The 20526-nt window shown below is 33.8% G+C and overlaps 4 protein-coding genes across 4 annotated transcripts; 2 read left to right on the top strand and 2 right to left on the bottom strand.

Annotated features, from left to right (window-relative positions):
• Positions 1 to 870: 870 nt before the first annotated feature.
• Positions 871 to 2622, bottom strand: LOC104800642. The gene is made up of 2 exons (XM_010523513.2): positions 2538 to 2622; positions 871 to 1776 (listed from the first exon to the last, which is right to left on the bottom strand). The coding sequence occupies exons 1-2, from the start codon at positions 2571 to 2573 to the stop codon at positions 997 to 999; spliced, it is 816 nt and encodes a 271-aa protein (XP_010521815.1). The 5' UTR covers positions 2574 to 2622; the 3' UTR covers positions 871 to 996.
• Positions 2623 to 13113: 10491 nt separating this feature from the next.
• Positions 13114 to 13955, top strand: LOC104800644 (zinc finger protein ZAT12-like). Its single transcript, XM_010523514.1, has one exon. The coding sequence runs from the start codon at positions 13163 to 13165 to the stop codon at positions 13631 to 13633; it is 471 nt and encodes a 156-aa protein (XP_010521816.1). The 5' UTR covers positions 13114 to 13162; the 3' UTR covers positions 13634 to 13955.
• Positions 13956 to 17410: 3455 nt separating this feature from the next.
• On the bottom strand, positions 17411 to 18259 carry LOC104800645 (histone H2A-like). The gene is made up of 2 exons (XM_010523515.2): positions 17950 to 18259; positions 17411 to 17829 (listed from the first exon to the last, which is right to left on the bottom strand). The coding sequence occupies exons 1-2, from the start codon at positions 18157 to 18159 to the stop codon at positions 17578 to 17580; spliced, it is 462 nt and encodes a 153-aa protein (XP_010521817.1). The 5' UTR covers positions 18160 to 18259; the 3' UTR covers positions 17411 to 17577.
• A 1233-nt stretch (positions 18260 to 19492) lies between these two features.
• Positions 19493 to 20299, top strand: LOC104800646 (histone H2B). Its single transcript, XM_010523516.2, has one exon. The coding sequence runs from the start codon at positions 19596 to 19598 to the stop codon at positions 20049 to 20051; it is 456 nt and encodes a 151-aa protein (XP_010521818.1). The 5' UTR covers positions 19493 to 19595; the 3' UTR covers positions 20052 to 20299.
• The last annotated feature ends 227 nt before the right edge of the window (positions 20300 to 20526 follow it).

Raw genomic sequence — 20526 nt, forward strand, 5'->3', positions numbered from 1 at the left:
CCACACACCTTGGGCCCTCATGTTGATCTGCATCTTCATGGCCCATACTGCGTAATTCGTCTTCGTTAGCATGGGGTACTGAATTGAAATACCCCCCTCCTTTCCTTGAAATCCTGCTTCGACATGCGTCGTCCGGGTGGTGTCCTGATCACGGACAGCACTGCTTGAAGATTCTTCGCGAGACATGCACTTCGGCATTCACGGCGAACCGTGCTCTGATACCAAGTGTAGAAAAAAGAACTGAGTTCCAGTACTCTGTTTATCAACACATAAAACAGAGCATCGAAACTTCTTTGAATCTGGGTTTTGGGAAAAGCATATCTTTATTGAACTTTACTTGTCCCTTAAATAGAAAAGTACAGAGCAAAAGAAAGATCGTGCAATAACAACTGAAGAACAACAAAAATGCAGAAAAATCAGGAAATGGTTACTCGACTGTTGAACAAGTCTATTGACTTAATCAACTCATCCCTTGTCCGAAACTTCCGTCTCCAACTTCAGCCACGAACAAGATTATTTCTTGTCACCTCCATGATTGGATCAAGTCAAAATTTCAATTTCAAAGTAACTTGTAAGATGTCAAACGGGAACCGGGTCGGTCTGGCCTGAGTCCACTCTCGATCCGAGAAATTCGGGCTTATAGAACCAAGTCCAAAGTCCAACCCCATAGAATTCGGGTTCGAGCCCAGGTCGGTGCGATCAGTTTGATATTTCACTTGTCTACAAGTGAAATCCGATACGAACCCAATCCAAAAGCTCGAATTTTTTCAAACCTACAAATTTAAACCGAAACCTAATATTTTTCAGGTGGAACATGTAAATCATACATGATCGTCCGTAGGAGCATCGTGATCCATCAGGACATGAGAATCATTTATATATGTATCATAAAGATCGAAAAATGAATATCTCAATCCAAAACCGAAAACGTTATAGTCCAATATAGACCGCTCCTAACCAAGAAACCTTTTTAAATTAATCTTTACAAGATCACCGCTAATGAAATCTCTGCCGCTTGGCAACCTGGATTTCAGGGGCGAGGCCTGAAACAGAGTAGCCTCTGAAGTTGAGCATCGACAACGACTTCAAACACATTTGCGAACTGGAACACCCTCTTGAAACCTCGTACGAGTTCGAGATCGGAGGAACTCTGAATGTCTGCTGCAGTGGCGGAGGGTTTCGCCACCGTGGAAGAGGGCCCGCCACCATCAGAGTCTGAAGCAACGGTCCTGATTGCATCACAGTCTGCAGAAGCTTCCCCTTCACCGGCAGATCCTTCCCTTTCACCATCTCATCGATCAGAGCATCGACCGGATCGATCTTAACCGTCGAGGGAGGAACATAGGAAAAGGGTCTCTGAGAATTGCAGTTCCGGTTAGCGGGTCGGTTCCCGAATCCGAAACCGTGAGCCGGGTCGGTTGCGTTGTTGAAGTTGGAGAACTCAGGGGAAGTGACCGGTTCGAAGAACGAGTCGACGGGTGAAGAACCGTGCGAGAGGCTGTTCGACTCGGTGATGCTCGAGTTCGCCTTGGGGTTCTGAGGCATGACAAGGACAGCGTTGTGTTTGATCGTGTCTTGACTGGACATGCTCTGTTTCTTGAAGATCCTCTGCAACTGATCCTTCGCCTCGTCTCTCTCCTGGCAGGCGAGCTTGAGGAGATGAAGAAGGTTCTTCACTTCTTCGTTGTGAAGTCTTGTCTCGTCGTCAGCTTTCGCTTTCAGAGCCTCTAGTTCAAACGAAGTGTACTGAAGCTTTTGTCTCATTTCATCGATGCTCTGTTTAATGAAATCCAAAAAAAAAATCGAAAGCGTATCGAATCAGATCTTTAGATTTGAGGGCAATGACAGGAATGTTTGAATTGGTCATATATTTCTTGTTGGATATTGAAAGAAGGGAAGAAATCTACGTCTCCCACAGTGTAAGTAATAGGCCCCATGTGTATGTCACGAATCTTGTATTAATATGGGACAAATAATAATAATTATTATTATTATATAAATAAAACCTGGTTAGGATTATTAAATATATAAAAAGCAAGTGAATAAGATTTTGATTAAAAGATAATACTAGAAGAACGAAGACTAACGGTGTTCTTCTTTTGGTGAAAAATGCTTTTTTTTTAAAAAAAAAAACATAAATCCTTACATGTCAAAGAAAATTCCATTTTAATAATGTGAAATCTCGTAACCTCGCAGAAACAAAAATCCTAGTTTCTAAAAAATTCGCAGAGACAAAATTCATGAAAGCCGTAGATGTCAAAGAATATATATATATATTCTAAAAAATCGAAAAATCCTTAAATTTTAGGATGAAGCAGAATCTGAAAACCCAGAATTTTTTTTTTCTTGTATGAAAGGAACGCAGCAAATTGTTGAAATACATAAATACACACACAGACACAGAAAGATGCAATAATTTTAACTAAGTATACATAAAAGCCGCAAGAAATGAACATAATAATACTCGTGGAAATCCAGAAATCTGGTAAAAAAAAATTGAGGAATCGTAATTAGAATTGCAGATAGAGAATACCCACCTCTTGGTAAAACCATATAGAACCCATTTCCTCCATTTTTGTCTCTTTTTCTTTCCTTGTTCCTTAAGAGAGAGAGAGAGAGAGAGAGAGAGGGAGGGAGGGAGGTTGCAGGGGAAAAAAGCCATAATACGAAGAGGGGGGCAAAAGGGTGGTCGATGTCACTGAAAATGAAAAATAAAAGCATTATAAATTGGAAATAATTGGTTTTCGTTTTTTTTTTTAGATATTGAGGAAATTGTTTAAGATATTCCATATTTGTCTTTCTCTCGGAGAGTAACACTGAGCTTTCTTTCCAAAATCCCTCCCACTTTATCAGGGCCCCTTGTCTCTTGCTTAACATAATTTGCGTTTTTTTATTATCTTCTATATGATTTATTATATATATATATATATATATGTATTAATAAATCATCTTTCGTGCCAAAGAAATTATATATGAGAAGCTTTCACGATTCGTCCTCTCTCTTTTATATTAATACATTCATAAAATTTTTAATTCCAAACTCTCAATGTAAGTATAGAAATTTTTGAGTTAGAACAAAAACATGATAGTAGATGGGATATGAATTGTGTTACAATTTGTATATGAATGTTTTTATTAGAACGGTTTATATATACTCATGGTCAATACTTTCCTTCGGTATAAATTCGATAATTCAATAGTAACATCTACCTTTTCCAATATGTTTTGTATCTTTCATGAAATGTTTCTTGACTCAACTAAATGTATATAGATATATATAAAATATATCAATGATTTAACATTTATTAGTAAAAAAATAGATATTTTATCGTATTTTAAAAAAAAGGAAATTTCCAAAGTCATGAAATTTCAACTTAGCAAGTTCCAACATTTCTTTTAAAATATTAATTAGCTTTTTGTCATTAATTGCCTATTTATAATTAATGATTTTAATTACCGTAAATCGTATATACTAGTTTCTATTGTTGGACCAAACAATCTATTTCTTTCATAATAATCAAGGAAACTAAACCAAAAATTTCTTATGGCGGGAACTTATCGATCATACATGATACGTTGAGATTATTCACATTTATGGTTCATTATTATTATTATTATTATTATTATTATTATTATTATTATTATTATTATTATTATTATCCTATGATATTGATACAAATTCTATACACTTCTCTCTCTCTCTCTCTCTCTCTCTCTCTCTATATATATATATATATATATATATATCACAGGGATGTTATTTTCCATATTTAAAAAACATACCATAACAATAACGACGGATTTTCGATCGTCATTAAACACGTAAACTTCATTGAGTTTTTACGAGTAGAACGATGAAAACACAATTTCATCCATTATCAAGCTAGGGATAAAGTTAATTCGTGCATACAATTGAAAATTCTAAAGAATTTAAATTTATTTATTATTTCTTCTATATTTATATATTTAAGACAAAATGCGGTTTATTATATAATATCTAACCGAGGGAGTAATAGATTTCCCTGACGAACTGCCCGAGAAAACTGAACACCAACTCCATAATAAATAGTTTGTTTTAATTGTTAATTACTAATTAGTATTTAATTTTATATTTAACCGTGTCCACTAAGTACAAAGGTTTTATTTTTTAAAATTCTCTTAATGGCCACATGGGTTCCGTCATCCTTGAGATAGAGTTATATATCTTCGGAAATATTTATCCTATAAGATATCCAAATTATATTACGAATAAACTCCGAAATTAATTACAAATATTTACTTTCCATTTCACAATCCTCCAAAATTTACCTAATTAATTCACGACATCCATACAAATGATTCTTTTTTATATAATATAAAGATTAGATTTTCAATTGTCAGTAACACCAAACCCAATGAAACCAAGTTAAACAAAAAGTCCCATGAACAAAGTAATTGTCATCTCACCATGTTGCCTGAGTTCGATCTATTTCTATGCACAATATTTCCAAAATCTAAGGAATAGATTTACTATATACTTGCTCCGTTTCATTATAGATGACGTTTTAGAACAAATTTTTTATTTCAAAATAAATTACGTTTTCCAATTTTCAATATAATTTTAAATATTTTTTTCAAATTTATCCTTAATTAATAATATTTAAATATTCTATATATTTAGAAATAACAATTATCTATGCAATAAATGAAAGTATTTTGGTTAAAATAATATTTTTTAATTTGTGTGTAGAAATTTTAAACGTGGAGGGAGTATATTTTAGTGTAGAATTTGTGACATTTTTAATAGATATTTCCATCGTTGTTTATAAATATTAATATGATATAATAAATACAAACAAGATTTTATAAAAATTAACTTTGAAAATTAATTGAAGCAAATTTAAATGGCCCTTTTATGCTAAATTCTAGCTATATCTAAATAAATATACATAGTTCAATTTTCATGTTATTTTTTTTCTATATTCAATTTATTAATGGTCTTCATTTTCACATTCTTAAAAAAAAACATGATACTATCGGCCATTTATGTCGGCACGTCAATTTTTCTGTGCTATTTTTGTATTTGTTTTTTTATTGTTATTTTTTTTATAATATGTGATTTGTCAATTGTGGGTTCAAACCTGGATGGAGCACTCTTTGCGCATACCCACTTACCGGTTGAGGCAACCACCCTTGGCTTTTTATTGGTATTTTCATAAAAATACTGTTGTTATATACTTATTTAGATACAGATAATAATATATAAACACACAAAAACACGAATTATATCATCAGTGATACGAAAAAGGACAAATCAAGAACGTGGCAAAGGAATAACAATAATGCATAAAAAAAACAATAATGCAGAAAGACAACAACGGATGCGCACTCGTTACAAAAAAAAAAACACACGGATGGCTGTCTACTTGCCCTGTACGAGGAGTTTTCACACCCATTCTCATCACCATTTTTCTATTTTCCTTAAAATTAATTTGATTGTAAAATAAAATAATCCCATATATATATATATATATATACACACACACTGAAAATGGGAAACGTACAAAAACTTAGATAATCATATGCCCACAAATGATCAAAGTCCTTAGATTGCCTAATTCTATTATTGATGAGCACGCTTTTATTCAATTGTTAAACTAGACGCATCCGACCATATTGTATAAACCAAAGTTTTTATTAAATTTGAGTGTTATATATTGTATTCCATGATATTAAATAGTAATATCCAATAGATTGACATAACAACCAATGTTCACATAGGAAATGATGTATTAATAATTATAATGCTATATGCAAACAAATGGCATCCATCCATCCATCCATCCATCCATCCATACATACATACATACATACATACATACATACATATGCGTATACATATCTACATACATACGTACGTACATGCTTGTGAGGTGTCTGCGTGTTTTTGTATATATAATAAAATCGTCGTGCGTATGGAAAGAGACAAAATCAATAATTAAATTTTGTAAACATGTGGTTTAAGACAAAACCGGCGGATTTTAGAGCGGGTTGTCTTTCTGTCAGTTCAATGTATCAGGAGGTTGCTTAATCTCATTAGCATATGATTTTGTGATAATTATTCTTTAATCTCTTTGCTTAAACACTCGGTTCTCATTAAATAAAACGTTATCGATTGGCCCTTTTCTCCAACAGTTGCATTGATGTCTACTGCTCATTAAAATATATATATTTAGCTTGCAAAATCTCCTCGAGATCAATATAAACACTATTACGGTAAATAAATATGTATATATAATAGTATTATATGTGTGCACGCGCTCTTGTGGATATATATTTGAGATTCTATTGCATCATATATCATGTAAATCCAGTTTCTTACAAATCTTGAACTAATATATGATTTTAGTTATTTGTATTCAACATGATGTATAGTCACTCATATAAACACACACACACATATATATATATACGTGTGTGTGTGTGTGTGTGTAAAATTTTTATTTGTATATGTGCTCTAGGAGATTAGTATTTTGATAATTTTTATTATGGTGAAAATTTGTGGCCATTAATACCCATTGTAGGGTTATTATTGTAATTATATCGGAATCACGATGAGGAATTTGTCCAAAAAAGTTGAGACCGCTTTCCCCTTTTCACTAGTTCCCTTCAACGAGTAACGACTTTACCCGTCGAACCTCATAATGTGGAAACGCTTAGAATAATTAATTTGCCACGTGGCGGTCTTGGATAGCTAAATGAGTAAATTCTTGTGTAGTAATGTACATTTGATTCCGCTTTTTTAAATGCCGCGACGAAAATTGATGGAAGTTAATTAACATTTTTTTAAATATGTCATGAAAAAATTGATGGGATTTTTTTTTTTGTTTTTAAAATACCATTTGAGAAAAAAATTACTAATACCCTAAAATTTACTGAAATTAACATAAATATTAAATGATATATTAATATCTTTTTTTAATATTAAATTCTAAAACTAAAGTGAACGCGAACCAACCAATCAGAGAGCTCCAAACACCGTTTTGATTTTACTAAGAGAAATTTTTCCTAGAAGAAAAAAACGTAACATCAGTTTTCTTTTTCAGTCGTACTATTGTATATAAAATTCCATATGACGGAACAAAATCAGGGTAATATTTATGAGAAATAAAAAAAAAGGATGCAAAATTTCAATTGGATCGATTAAAAGTTTTTATTTAATTCGAGAACGAATATATATATATATATATATATGTATATGCATGCATGCATATTATATGAACTTCTATTTCATGAAGTAATGTATATATATATATATATATATATATATATATATATAAATAAGAGCGTTTGTCTGCATGCATGATTTAGGTGAAAAAAGTCCACGTGAAGGAGTAGTATAAAGTTTCGTACTAGTAATTGGGTTTAAGCTGTAAAAACGCGTTAATACGTAACATAATCATATGCTCTTCTATTACTTTTTCCTAATGTGCTTTTCAACCGACGACTCGCCTTCGAATATTCAAATTCGGTGATTTTATATATATATATATATATATATATATATATATATATATTTTATTTGGTGTGCTTTTTTTCTCTTATCTACTTTTATTTACATGGCAAAAGCAAATTTGATATATATATACATTAAGATACTCTAAAAAATTAACTTCACAAATTTGATAAAATTACCGTATTTAAGGGGATAAATCCTCTTAAAATTATTAAATTAGTAAAATAGTGAAAAACTAATTTCTAAATTTTTTGTTTGATAAATTTATTTTTAAACTTGCAAAATATGTCATTATAATTTTTAGTTTGCAAAACATGACATTAATTATAATTTTCAAACTTGCTAATTATTGTGCCAAAACAAATCTTGACGACTTTGACCCATAATCCCGTTTGAGAATTATAATGATACATTTTGCAAATTTGAGAATAAATTTATCAAGCAAAAAATTTAGAAATTAATTTTTACCCTTTTATAAATTTAAGAATTTTAATAGAATTTACCCCAATGGATCTCCTTATTTACTCGACTCTACATCAATTTCGTGGTCAGAAAAACTCAAAACAACATCGGTATGGTTATAATTATTGAAGACAGAAAGCGAATGTGTTTATGTGGAGAAAGTCAAATGGTGTAATGATGTTGGTGAGTGGTGTGGTTGTTTCAGTTAAAAATCTGTAATAATCTAATGAAAATAAGACCGAACATTTTTTAAAAAGACTCGGAAAATGATTAGCTTTATAAGACAAAAAGTGACATTTTGTTATTTCAAGTTAGTTATGACTAGAAACGGTTGTAATTTTATTTTCAAGGTAATAAAAAAAAGAGAGTAATTAAATAATAGCAATTTGTTTTCCATTGATACTTTAGGTTTCTCATAATTCGAGACCAAAATTTAGTCAAACTCATATAAATAGAAGATAAATAAATAGATTGATGCATCGTTCGATATATAATTCAGAATTATAAGCATATTTTTCCGTATAAGCAGAAAAAATGTTTTCGTGGCACAAAAGAAAACAAAATTTATTCAATTCGCAGAAAAATTAAACAGAGAAAATGTTTTACGGAAATGGTGTGTAATGTTGGACAGAAAACGTTCTTTTATTCAGTTATTGGGCTGTAAATTTAGTACGTTCTGGCCCAACATTGATTAAGAATTTAAAAGCCCAAGACTAATGGCCCATAACAGAAAAAACGATTACAACGACTTTTTTTTTAATTAACAATATAAAAACTGAAATTGGAATATGATACGATCATTTCTCTTCATGTCGTTTTTTTTTTAAAAAAATGGACTTCGTTTTAATGTTAAAAATTTCACATTAATGTTGTTACAGTTGGAAATTCCAATTTATTGAGATAAAAAAAATCGAATTTCTAATACAAATTGCCGTTACTGCAAATTTATATTAAAATAGCGATCCAGATTCACTATATCAATGTATTTACGTCATAATTAATTTAACTTGAAATTCTGATGCAACTATTTTGCCGTTTAAATTCCTAAAAAATTCTAATTATACATCATATTTATACATGTATATTTCTATATAAACTTATATATATATGCATACACGCACACATAGAAAATATAAATCTAAATACCCTAAACCAATTAAACCGATCCTAATATACTAAAGTCAAATAAATCACCAAATTCTTTAACCAAAAAAACGCCAAATTTTGCGTGAATCGTTTTAAATTTGAGGGTTTTTTTATAGGGAAAATACGTTTTACGAATACCATATTATATGTGTGTGCGTGTATATATATACGATCATACGTACGTATATCTGATGTGATTGATTGGGTTAAATGAAGAAGAGTTACTGATTATTCACCCCAAATCGACCATATTATATAATTAAAAAAATATTTTTGTATATCATATTTTACGTCCATACATATGCCGCGGAAGGAAATAACCGTTAAAATAACTCGACGAAATCATATGTATATATAGGATGATTTTATCGTGCATATAAAAATTGTGTGGATTTCGTATATATTCTCGTTTTAACATATAAATTAACAACCACACCAACCATAATTAATGGATCCAAATTCTAATGCAATTATTAGTGCCAAGTGTTAATCGCTTTCCTTTTGGCACATCAAACGGTTGAAATTTAATTTTCTCGGGAAATTGCTAAATTCTTCGATTTCGTTAAGTTTCCATTTATATATATAGCTATCTCCAATAAAGAAATAGAAAATTCAGAAATCATCACCCCTCAATGAACGAAAAGCGATTTCATTGATACTTGATGCTAAATTTGATAATTCAACCGTCTCATGATATTTGGATTTGAATTTGGACTATGCAACAAAAGTATTTTCGAACAATGTCAAAATTATATTCCTTAACCGTACTCGTATTCTCATTGTGTAATTTAGAATCTCAATCGTCTCAATTGTGAATTGTTGGGCTATTTTTTTAAATAAAAAAGGACGTATTGGAAAGTAGATTTATCCGATAAAAAATACTAACAAATCAATTATAAGAGTACAAACTTGTTTATAAACTTTACACCGTCGTGGTTTCTACTACGATCTCTCACCGATTTCACTCGTTTGAACCAAAAATAAAAACGAAAAGAGAGACGACACCGAATTTACGAGTTCAATTACCGAGCCGGAACTCGGACCTACGTTTCGGAAAGAGAAAATAGCGTGTATCGCTAGGGTTACATCCGGGAAAAACCACCGGATACCGTCAACTGACACCGGAAAGCACGGGAACTAAATGTTCGCCGCAAGAGAGAGAAAAGAGAGCTTGAAAAAACCACATAATGCAAAGCTAACGAAAATACAAACTCTAACCCTGCCCTCATAAATTCGACCATACAAATTACCCTTTTGTCCCTTCGTGTTTCCAAACCTTCTGCATCATTCCGAAGCTTCCGAAACCCTCCACTTCGTCAGGCGGGATTTGACTGAAAGACTAATTCCAACAACAACAAATGAATCACCACACAAATACTACTAATCAAGGCTATAACACATAACGATATATATATATATATATATATATATATATATATGTGTGTAAAAAGATAATGATGATACTATCGTTTTACAGAGAAAAGACCGGCAGTTAATGTATTTACATGGACGGCGTGAGTCATCGCTTTATGCTTTGATATCACACCAACTTTTGTTTTTAAAAAATAAATAAAATTGTTATAGTTTTCATTTGTCAATCTTGGCTTGGTTCATGTAGTCAATCGTCATTTAACACGTTGCCACGAACAAGACTTTCTGTACTTCGATTGTACGGACCCCCTTTTTTCCCCAATTATTACAAAAACTAGTATATAATTTCCCCTTCTTCAATTAATATATCTCTAACTTTCCTTAATAAGAAAACGACGGAATAGGGAAAACAATCAAAGTCAAACGATTTTTTTTTTTGTAAAAATTAACACGTATATGTATGTATGTATGTATGTATGTATGCATGCATGCATGTATGTATGTATGTATGTATGTATGTATGTATGTATGTATGTATGTATGTATGTATGTATGTATGTATGTATGTATGTATGTATGTATGTATGTATGTATGTATGTATGTATGTATGTATGTATGTATGTATGTATGTATGTATGTATGTATGTATGTATGTATGTATGTATGTATGTATGTATGTATGTATGTATGTATGTATGTATGTATGTATGTATGTATGTATGTATGTATGTATGTATGTATGTATGTATGTATGTATGTATGTATGTATGTATGTATGTATGTATGTATGTATGTATGTATGTATGTATGCATGCATGCATGTATGTATATATGTATGTATGTATGTCAATCATCTTTGATTTTTAGATATGAAAATCGTGACGGCAAATCATAGCGTGCACATTAATTAATCTCATTCACACTTGTGTATGTTACATATGCTATCGTCAATCTCCAAGTGCGAATAATTTCTGTTTCCATTGCAGAACAAAATTATTTTTCTGGTTATTCCAACTATCAAAGCTTTTCATTTTCTCAACAACAAAAATATTTCATATAAAAGCCATACGGCGTTTCATATTCACTTGGGTTATAAAATTTAATTGGTGATTATTAGGGTGAGGTGGAAATGGTAAAAAAAATGTTGGAATAATGAATGAGGATGATAAGAAACAATGAGACAATAGGGTTATGTGAATATTAATAAATTGGGCGTCGTAATAATGAAAATATTTTTTTAGAAAATAAAATGAACAAATTTAAATACAACAATAAGCTTCCTTCATTAACTTTAACTACGATCGGAGATTGACACGCGCTAGAAAGAGCGCGTGAGAGAGGGAGGGAGGGCAATGATGATTGATGAGAGACACTCAGTTTCTGACTTTACGAGTTGCGACTCGTCAATCATAATTTTTCTGGGTTTCTCTGTGACGTAAGCGTGACTCATCATTAGGTACGGTATGAAAAATCGTCCGTACCTCCTCCGTAATTACTAATATACCCTTATTCCGGTGTTCGGTTTATTTACTATTGTTGAGCCTCGACGTGATTAAACTAAACAACTGCATACATCACGTAAATTTTTTAAATTTTCCCAAAGTTGTTTAGAATTTTGATATTTTTATAAAGAATTATTATTCTCAGTTCGATCTTGGATCTCTTTATCTGCGACTCAAAATTTAAATATAAAATCGTTACAAGATTTTTTTTGGGTAAAAAATCGTCGTTATAAGATTGTATTACCAGAATATATATATATATATATACAATGTAAATAATTTACTTGTGCTAATCCCATAATATCTGTAAGCCAGCTAATGTTTACAACCTCAGAATCTAATTAATCACTATTTAAGTAAAGACTAAATTTGAAGAATGTAAGTTGGGATCGAAGAAAATATGATAGTCTCATTGCGATAAACGTAGAGAGGATTGACTTTGCGAATGCCATAATCACATTTTCCACGTTTTCGCAAATCCGTTTATGTAGTAAAAAGATCAGTTTCTTCTGCGTTTTGAGATTTCTTACTAAATACGATAAACGTGTTTAAACATCCCATTGTCTCACTATTTCGTAATTCTACTTCCCCCTTATTTTATGTATAATCATATCGTAGACATCACATATAATATGGTTCTTTATATGTATAAATAACTTTCTGTAACTTATACAAAAAAAGACTTTCTGTATCTGAATCATTTTCAATTAATAGATGTTTGATTAACAATAATATGACACAAATATATGATGAAGCTATGATAACTCGAAGTAAGATAGATATGTGTCAAAAGAAATTAATTAAAAAAAAAAGAAAACAATGCATTGATCAAAACTTGTTTCATTTGATTAGGACATATTATGTTGGGCGGTGGGGGCATATTTTCAATCCTTTAGTTTATACTAACTCAGCGTTTCTTCTGTGTGAGAGATCCCAATCAGTGTCAACATAATGACATTTATTATTAAAATATACAATATATAAAACAAAATAAAATGATTGTTTAACAATAATTAAGCAAAGGGCAAATAGGGAATTTCACCATGGCTCCATGTACCAAAAGTCAAAGCATATAAGCTAAGCTTTCCGTTGTGTATATAAAACACGACCAAACTCGAGAAACTGATCAAGAGAAGCCATCAATTTCATTTTCGTTTTTTGGTTTTAATTTCTCTTTACGAAATCATGGAATCGGAGAAAGAGATGGAGATAATAGGCAATATGGCAAGTTGCTTGATTCTTCTGTCCAACTCTACGTCGAACCAAAACGACGACGTCGGAGGAGGTCGCGTCTTCACATGCAAGACGTGCAACAAGGCGTTCCCCTCTTTCCAAGCCTTGGGCGGCCACCGTGCGAGCCACCGGAGATCAGCGGGGATGGACGGTCACGCACCACCGTCGCCGAGGAAGCCGGCGACGCATGACTGCCCCATCTGCGGGGCGGAGTTCGCGGTGGGGCAAGCCTTGGGCGGTCACATGAGGAAGCATCGCGTTGGCCGGAGGACCGGAGAGGACACGACGGCGTTGCATGGATCGCCGGTGACGATGAAGAAATCCGGCGGAGGCAACGGTAAGAGGGTTTTGTGTTTGGATTTGAATCTGACTCCGTCAGAGAACGAAAATCTGAAGTTGAAGCTTGGCAGGATGGTTTTTTGACTTTGACCTTTACACACACACACACGTATTATACGTTTATCTCTGTGAATTAATTATTTGGTTGTCTTCAATTTTGTTTTATGGGCCGTTGATTAGTTTTGTATACATAAAATTTACACCGGTAACGTAATTATGAAATATATGATGTGCGTAGATACATAAATAAATCTTGTTTTCCCGGTTTAGAGAATTACAGTGTTTACAGTTTTAATTGTTTTCACATTAATATCCGTTTTGCAAAGTTATTTTCTTGGGAGAAAAAAGTTAGGTTTTCCAAATATGGATTAAGTCATAATCTAATACGAAGTCAATGTTTGGTACAGCCGTACAGGGCTTACAGCACAGGTTAATATTATTGTGATTATATATATATATATATATATATATATAAATGGCCTCCTTTTATTTGGTCGTCTATATTTCTTTTTAATTCTCAACTTTGTATTAATGTATTTAAACCACTCATGATCCTATATACCAAAGACCTTGTGACGTGCGGACGCGGTACCGAAAATCTCGTTCCAAGCTTTTATGAAAACCTAATGATTTTGTTGATAAGATTTAGAAGAATACCAAAAATATTTAGGGAAGGGTAGCATTTAGTAGAGCTTTTATCTGAAATATTTATAGATAAACCCTATAAAAAGATATACACCGATAAATATTTTAATTTTTTTTTATAATCTAAAAATTTATCGAATCTTTGATTCAATTAAATCACATGGAAAAGGAAGTTGAAATAATTCAAAATTGATAAAGAAAAAATACAACCGTAATAAACCTCGTATGAGAGTTGACGCTCCGGTTTCTACATTGTCCAATTCTAAATGTACTTCCAATTCATTGCGCTTTCTATTTTGATCCAATTCTTAATCCGATCTCCATCCGAACCAAGACCCTCTATATCAGCAAGAGTCTTTAAAAAAAAACCTAACTATTCGATTACACACTTGATAATCAATGGATATATATTGACTAATTTATTAAATGGATATATTGCGAATCACATTCCAGACTTGATGATAATCAATGGAATATTCATAAAAAGAGCTCCGAAAAAACCCGTTAAAAAAAAACCCTAATTAACTACATTAACCAATAGGAACTCGACTGAATTACTATTATTATTTTTGGGAAACGAACTCGACTAAATTATCTTCTTCGGACCCATGCATAGCTTCGGTTTCTTCTTCTCCCTCTCGACCGCTACCACTGTGCATGTTACGGAGAATCGCAGTATTCCTCTTCGTACTCGTAACCGCTCTCGATAAACTCAGGCCAGAAAGGCTCGATCATCTTTCCGACCCACGGTCTCTCCACGGTTTCCTGTTGGCCAAGCAACGATGTAGATGGCTCTTTCCTGTCGGGAAGTTCTTCCTCGTCCTGGCTCGATAAGTCGCGAGAATCGGTAGTTCCTGTGGAGTCATCGGCCAAATCGGAAAGTTCTTCCTCGGCCTGGCTCGATAAGTCGTAGGAATCGTTAGTTACTGTAGAGTCACCTTCCCAGTCGGGCTCAGAGCACAATGACACGAAGACCTCGAGCCTTGTCGACCGGCGGAACTGGAACAGCGGTTCCATGTTCCATGAGTTCAGATCATTGATTTCTGACATCCATGATCTGTCCTCTTCGCTTAATTCCCTCCAAATAGATGTGTCTGGTCCGACCATGATCACGTCACGTCTCCGAAGAACAGATCAGTAGAACGGGTTAGGGTTTCTGTGGAGAGAGACGAGAAGAGCTTGAGAGTGGAAAAAAAGACGAGTGAGAAGTGTGAGAGGGGATGAATGGCTTGGAGTGTATATATAAGCGCCCTTACTACTTATCCCAAGGAAAAAAGGATTTTAGATTTTCCAATTTCAAAAAGGAGATTATATTTCATTGGGATTAGTTTAGTGCTTAACTAATTAAATTCTTATCGTTTTGTTTATTGATATTATGGGAAATTAATAATTTTTTTTAAAAAAAAAAGTAGGAAGAAATTGTTGGGCCTTGAAGTCCAATTCCTCATCTATAATTTAATATTGGGCCGAAAATTAATATTAGGCCCAACAATTATCACAAAACCCCTTCGCCCCCCATTTAATATTTGCGTACATGAGATTTGTGATTTAATTATAAAATAAATGATGGCTGCAAAACATGTATGTATTTTGTTGTAGATCAGGTGTGTATGTTATCCTGTACACGGCGTCGTTTTAAGGTTTCATTTATAACTTTTTTTTATAGATATTTGTATACAATCTTTCACACAAGACACTAGAATATGAAATAATTATAAATAGAATTTGAAATAATTCAAGCTTGATTGCAATGCAATCGAATCGATCTACGTGTAATAACCTCAAAGTAAAGGGCTGTTTTATTAAATGTAAATATTGCAAATCTCCTTGCTTGCTTGATAATCAACGGAATATATCTATGATTGCATCAACTTGGTCATTGATTATAAACAGAATCGAATAATTAATAAATTATTAGAATTCAATGGATCTACGTATAATAATCTCATGGGACATAAAAGATTGAACACAATATGTATGACACGTGGGAAAAAGTCCAATTGAAACCACCTAGGCAATGAACATTTCCGACCGCAATAATAGAACCGAAAAAGTAATTAGAAAAAAGAAGAGTAATAATAATAATGGAGGACCAAAGGTAATGGGTTCAAAGCATATGCTTGAGAAGATACTCTCTCAAAAAACACCTTTTTTTTTTAATTTAAATATTTATAAAACCCAACGAAAAGACGTCTCTTTCATTCGGCTTTCTCCTCTTGAGGCCCTAAAAAGGCCATCCATGTATGGAGGTCTCTCGTTATCTCAATCTTCACATTTATTTATTTATATATTTGAGTAAAGAAGCTTTCAATGCTCTGCAGTCGCCGGTCAACACACGTGTCACTCTCTCCTTCCACCGGCGATGAGATCAACGGCTGAGATTCGACGGCGATCCGGAGATTATTGTAAGGTGTGCGTTTCATGATATGATTTAGGTTTTGGGCAACTATGTATCCTTTGGCAGTTTGTCTTCGTGTTCCTTCCTTCCTTGTTGTTGTTACAAGTTCATGATCCATAAATTTTCTGAAACATGTTATTCAAATTTTATGACTTGACCGACTTAATAAAAAAAAGGGTAAACAAAAAAGATGCTAGCCATTTTTATTTTTTATGGGGTGTCTCATAAGGGACCAAATCTGAAATATAATGACGAAATGCGTATGGAAAATGTTCGAGATTGTCACACGACTATTTAGATGTACGAGCATCAGATTAAACCCAAATGGTAAATCTTCAATCACAATTCATAAGCATTAGATCAAACCCTAAATCCTAAACCCAAAGATAACCGGTTCTAAAGCTAGCAAATAAGCTCAGCCGGTTTCCAATTCCGGACAGAGAACATTATCTCCATCCGGACCATACCTAAGATCGGTTGAAGGATATTGTTTTCAGCAATTCCGCGTTTTATGGTTTTTTGTCAGGTCCAATGGCCCTTTTTGTGCCAAGAATTTAAAGCCAATCAATGTCTAATAGATAGCCGAAAATACAAATAATAACATCATATATCAATTTTTAACTAATTTGAATCAAACGAAATCTTAAACTCGAATTAAAAGTTAATATAATCAATTTTTGCAGAATGAATTCCGTTTCTCAATACATTCTTCTAAAAGTTAACATGCACTGATCTCACAGATATTGCTGCATCATACTAAAGTTTCTTAATTCAGACATTAGCAGAGCAAATTAGAACAGAACGGGGAGAAAGTCGCATGAACAGATAACAAAACATTCTGAAACGATTCCTTAAGTCGCAGAAAAACAGCATAACTACAATATCGAACATTTGTAATGGAAACCAGAGGTTTCAATTTCATCTCACATGGTGTCAACCAAGAACGAGCTACAACTTGTCCAAAACACGAGTCATAGACAAAGGCTTAAGCTTTCTTTGGGGATTTGCCCGCCTTAGAAGGAGACTTGGAAGCGGTTTTCGGTTCCTGTGAAGCTTTCTCGCTCTTCTTCGGTAACAGAACCTGATGTATGTTGGGAAGAACACCGCCGTGAGCGATTGTCACACCGGCAAGCAATTTTCCGAGCTCTTCGTCGTTCCTTATGGCGAGAAGAACGTGCCTGGGAATGATTCTGTTCTTCTTGTTGTCTCTTGCCGCATTTCCAGCGAGCTCGAGAACCTATGCATCAAATAAAACAGAAACCCATTAATCAAAACCATAGACGAGGCAAATACAAGAATGCCCAACAACCCTAAGCAATGATTCAGTTCTGACAAGCAAATGGCGAAGAATTTGTACCTCTGCAGCCAAATACTCGAGGACAGCAGCGAGATAAACCGGTGCTCCGCTTCCCACACGCTCAGCGTATCTTCCTTTCTTGAGGTAACGACCGATTCTTCCAACAGGAAACTGAAGGCCGGCCTTCACCGACTTGGCTACCGGCTTAGTCCTCGGACCACCGCCTTTCCTTCCTCCGGCTCCTTTCTTCACTTTCCCTCCGCTCTCCATCTCCGGTTAATGATTCGACCCGACACGGGAAAAAGATGTGTTCAGAGAAGGTTTGTGAGGCCTCGAATTATGATAGGTCGTCGGAGAATGAAGTTCAACCGCGATAATCTCGAGTGTTTTTATAGAGGAGAGGGAGAAGCCCCAACGTTAGAGAGGACCGTTGGATGTAATATTATCGACGGTTGAGATCATCTGAATGGAGATCCGTGTGAAGGGGAATCATAGGAAGGAAAAGTGCATTGTTTTTTTGTTGTTGGGAAAATTCGAAATTTATGGATCGCGGGTTTGGGCGCCAGATCTGATTTTTTTTTTCGTGTGTGTGGAGATCGGCCCAATTTATCGGTTATCAAAAACCGGTTTGGCACTTTAGAGATAACCATTTGGAGTTGGTTTTAAAATCACTATAATAACCGGATCCACTTAAAATTTCGATTTTTCAATATGTTACTTTAAAACAAATGATCATATATCATTATGCAAATATTTATGTACTGTTTTTTGGTTTCCATTAAAAGGTAAAGACTTTAAATTGTTTTTTTTTTTAAATGAGTTAACTCTAGCATCTGTCTAAACCGCCATAATCTATAGTTCATATATATATGTACGCTGCGTGTGCATGCATATATAAAAATTTCAATTTAACAATATATAATTACTTGAATATCTCTTTACCTTTCATTGTTCCTAATCTTATTGTATTCTTGTTGTAATTTTTTATATTTTTAGGTAACGTGTGGTTAAGATATCTTCCACTTTTTACTTATAATATTCTTGATATAAATTTTGGTACTTTGTAATGAAAAAGAAAATAAAAACTAGATATATACTTTCGATTCGGTTTCTCAGAAGAATTAGATTGAAACGAAAAATTCGATATCGTTACCAAATTAAACCAACCTCGAATGGTAATGTTTTTAGAAAATTAAATATCATATGAACGAAAAGAAAAATTAAAAATCTGAAAAACTTAAAATTTATTAAGAAATATACGCCAATACAGTATAATAATCTATTGTTACGCATTTTTTGTAAAAACAAATGAACAATATCGATTCGTTAATCGAAGAACAAAGAGCCTATCCATAGGAAAACCGAAAAAAACTAACATATTCCGCGCGTGGATATCACGAAAGCCCCCTCCAAAACTTAATGGTTCCCACATTATCCATCCGTTTCTTCTCATTCCAAGAAAAACACTCTTCCGCATCTCTCACAGCCGTAGATCCGAAATCACTTATCCAACGGTCAAGAATATCCACATCATCAATCCTCGTCAATTATTCTTATCCAATAGCGTACGTCATTGTCTTCTCTATAAAATATCAACTCCTCCCCTATCTTCACGGCAACCCTTAGCCCTAACTCTTCCGTCACAGCTTCTGACTATTTCATTCCGAATCTTTTTGGTTTCCGAGAAAATCAAAGAGAAATTTCCGATGGCACCCAAGGCCGAGAAGAAGCCCGCGGAGAAGAAACCGGCCTCTGAAAAGCCGGCGGAGGAGAAGAAGGTCGCGGAGAAAGCTCCGGCGGAGAAGAAGCCGAAGGCCGGGAAGAAGCTGCCGAAGGAGGCCGGCGGAGCCACCGGCGACAAGAAGAAGAAGCGGACGAAGAAGAGTGTGGAGACCTACAAGATCTACATCTTCAAGGTGTTGAAGCAGGTTCATCCCGATATCGGGATATCGAGCAAGGCAATGGGGATCATGAACAGCTTCATCAACGACATCTTCGAGAAGCTTGCTCAGGAGGCTTCAAGGCTCGCCAGGTACAACAAGAAACCCACAATCACGTCTCGGGAGATTCAGACCGCGGTCAGACTTGTTCTTCCAGGTGAACTCGCCAAGCACGCTGTCTCCGAAGGGACCAAGGCTGTGACCAAGTTCACTAGCTCTTGAAGAACAAAAAATTAGGGTTTGGGGTTTCTGGGTCTGTGGGCTATAATGCTTTAGGGACTAGTTGTGGGTTTTCTGTGAATCTGTAATGCTGATTAGGGATTAGCATGTTGTCTCATGCTTGATTGTTAAACGTATCTTGGATGTAATTATTAAGAACAGATGGTTTTCCGTTGATGGAGATGATAATCTCTCTCTTCCTGCTTATGTTCGTGGTTGTTGACTAAATATCATCTGGTAGCGTTTGCGTATGGTTCTTTGTTCGAAAACTCTTCTTTAGGAAATGTGGTTGATTTAGATTCTTTGTTCATGCTTTCCGATTTTGTTTGCTTAGTCTCTTTTCTTCAATGCAGATTGGAAATGAATACCGTAGATTTACTTTGTGTTGATGTAGATTAGAAATGGTACTAATTTCGATTTACCTAAAACCACCCACCAAGATTGCATCCCCATTATATTTTTAAACCGAACAAAAATC

This window comes from Tarenaya hassleriana, unplaced genomic scaffold, assembly GCF_000463585.1.
Source record: "Tarenaya hassleriana unplaced genomic scaffold, ASM46358v1 Cleome7, whole genome shotgun sequence".
Lineage (NCBI taxonomy): Eukaryota > Viridiplantae > Streptophyta > Magnoliopsida > Brassicales > Cleomaceae > Tarenaya > Tarenaya hassleriana.

Coding starts and splice junctions, on each gene's coding strand:
- LOC104800642 (XM_010523513.2), bottom strand. CDS start 2,573: ATGGAGGAAATGGGTTCTATATGGTTTTACCAAGAG. Junction 1,777..2,537: donor CTATATGGTTTTACCAAGAG/GTGGGTATTCTC, acceptor TTCATTAAACAG/AGCATCGATGAAATGAGACA.
- LOC104800644 (XM_010523514.1), top strand. CDS start 13,163: ATGGAATCGGAGAAAGAGATGGAGATAATAGGCAATATGGCAAGTTGC.
- LOC104800645 (XM_010523515.2), bottom strand. CDS start 18,159: ATGGAGAGCGGAGGGAAAGTGAAGAAAGGAGCCGGAGGAAGGAAAGGC. Junction 17,830..17,949: donor TCGAGTATTTGGCTGCAGAG/GTACAAATTCTT, acceptor TTTGATGCATAG/GTTCTCGAGCTCGCTGGAAA.
- LOC104800646 (XM_010523516.2), top strand. CDS start 19,596: ATGGCACCCAAGGCCGAGAAGAAGCCCGCGGAGAAGAAACCGGCCTCT.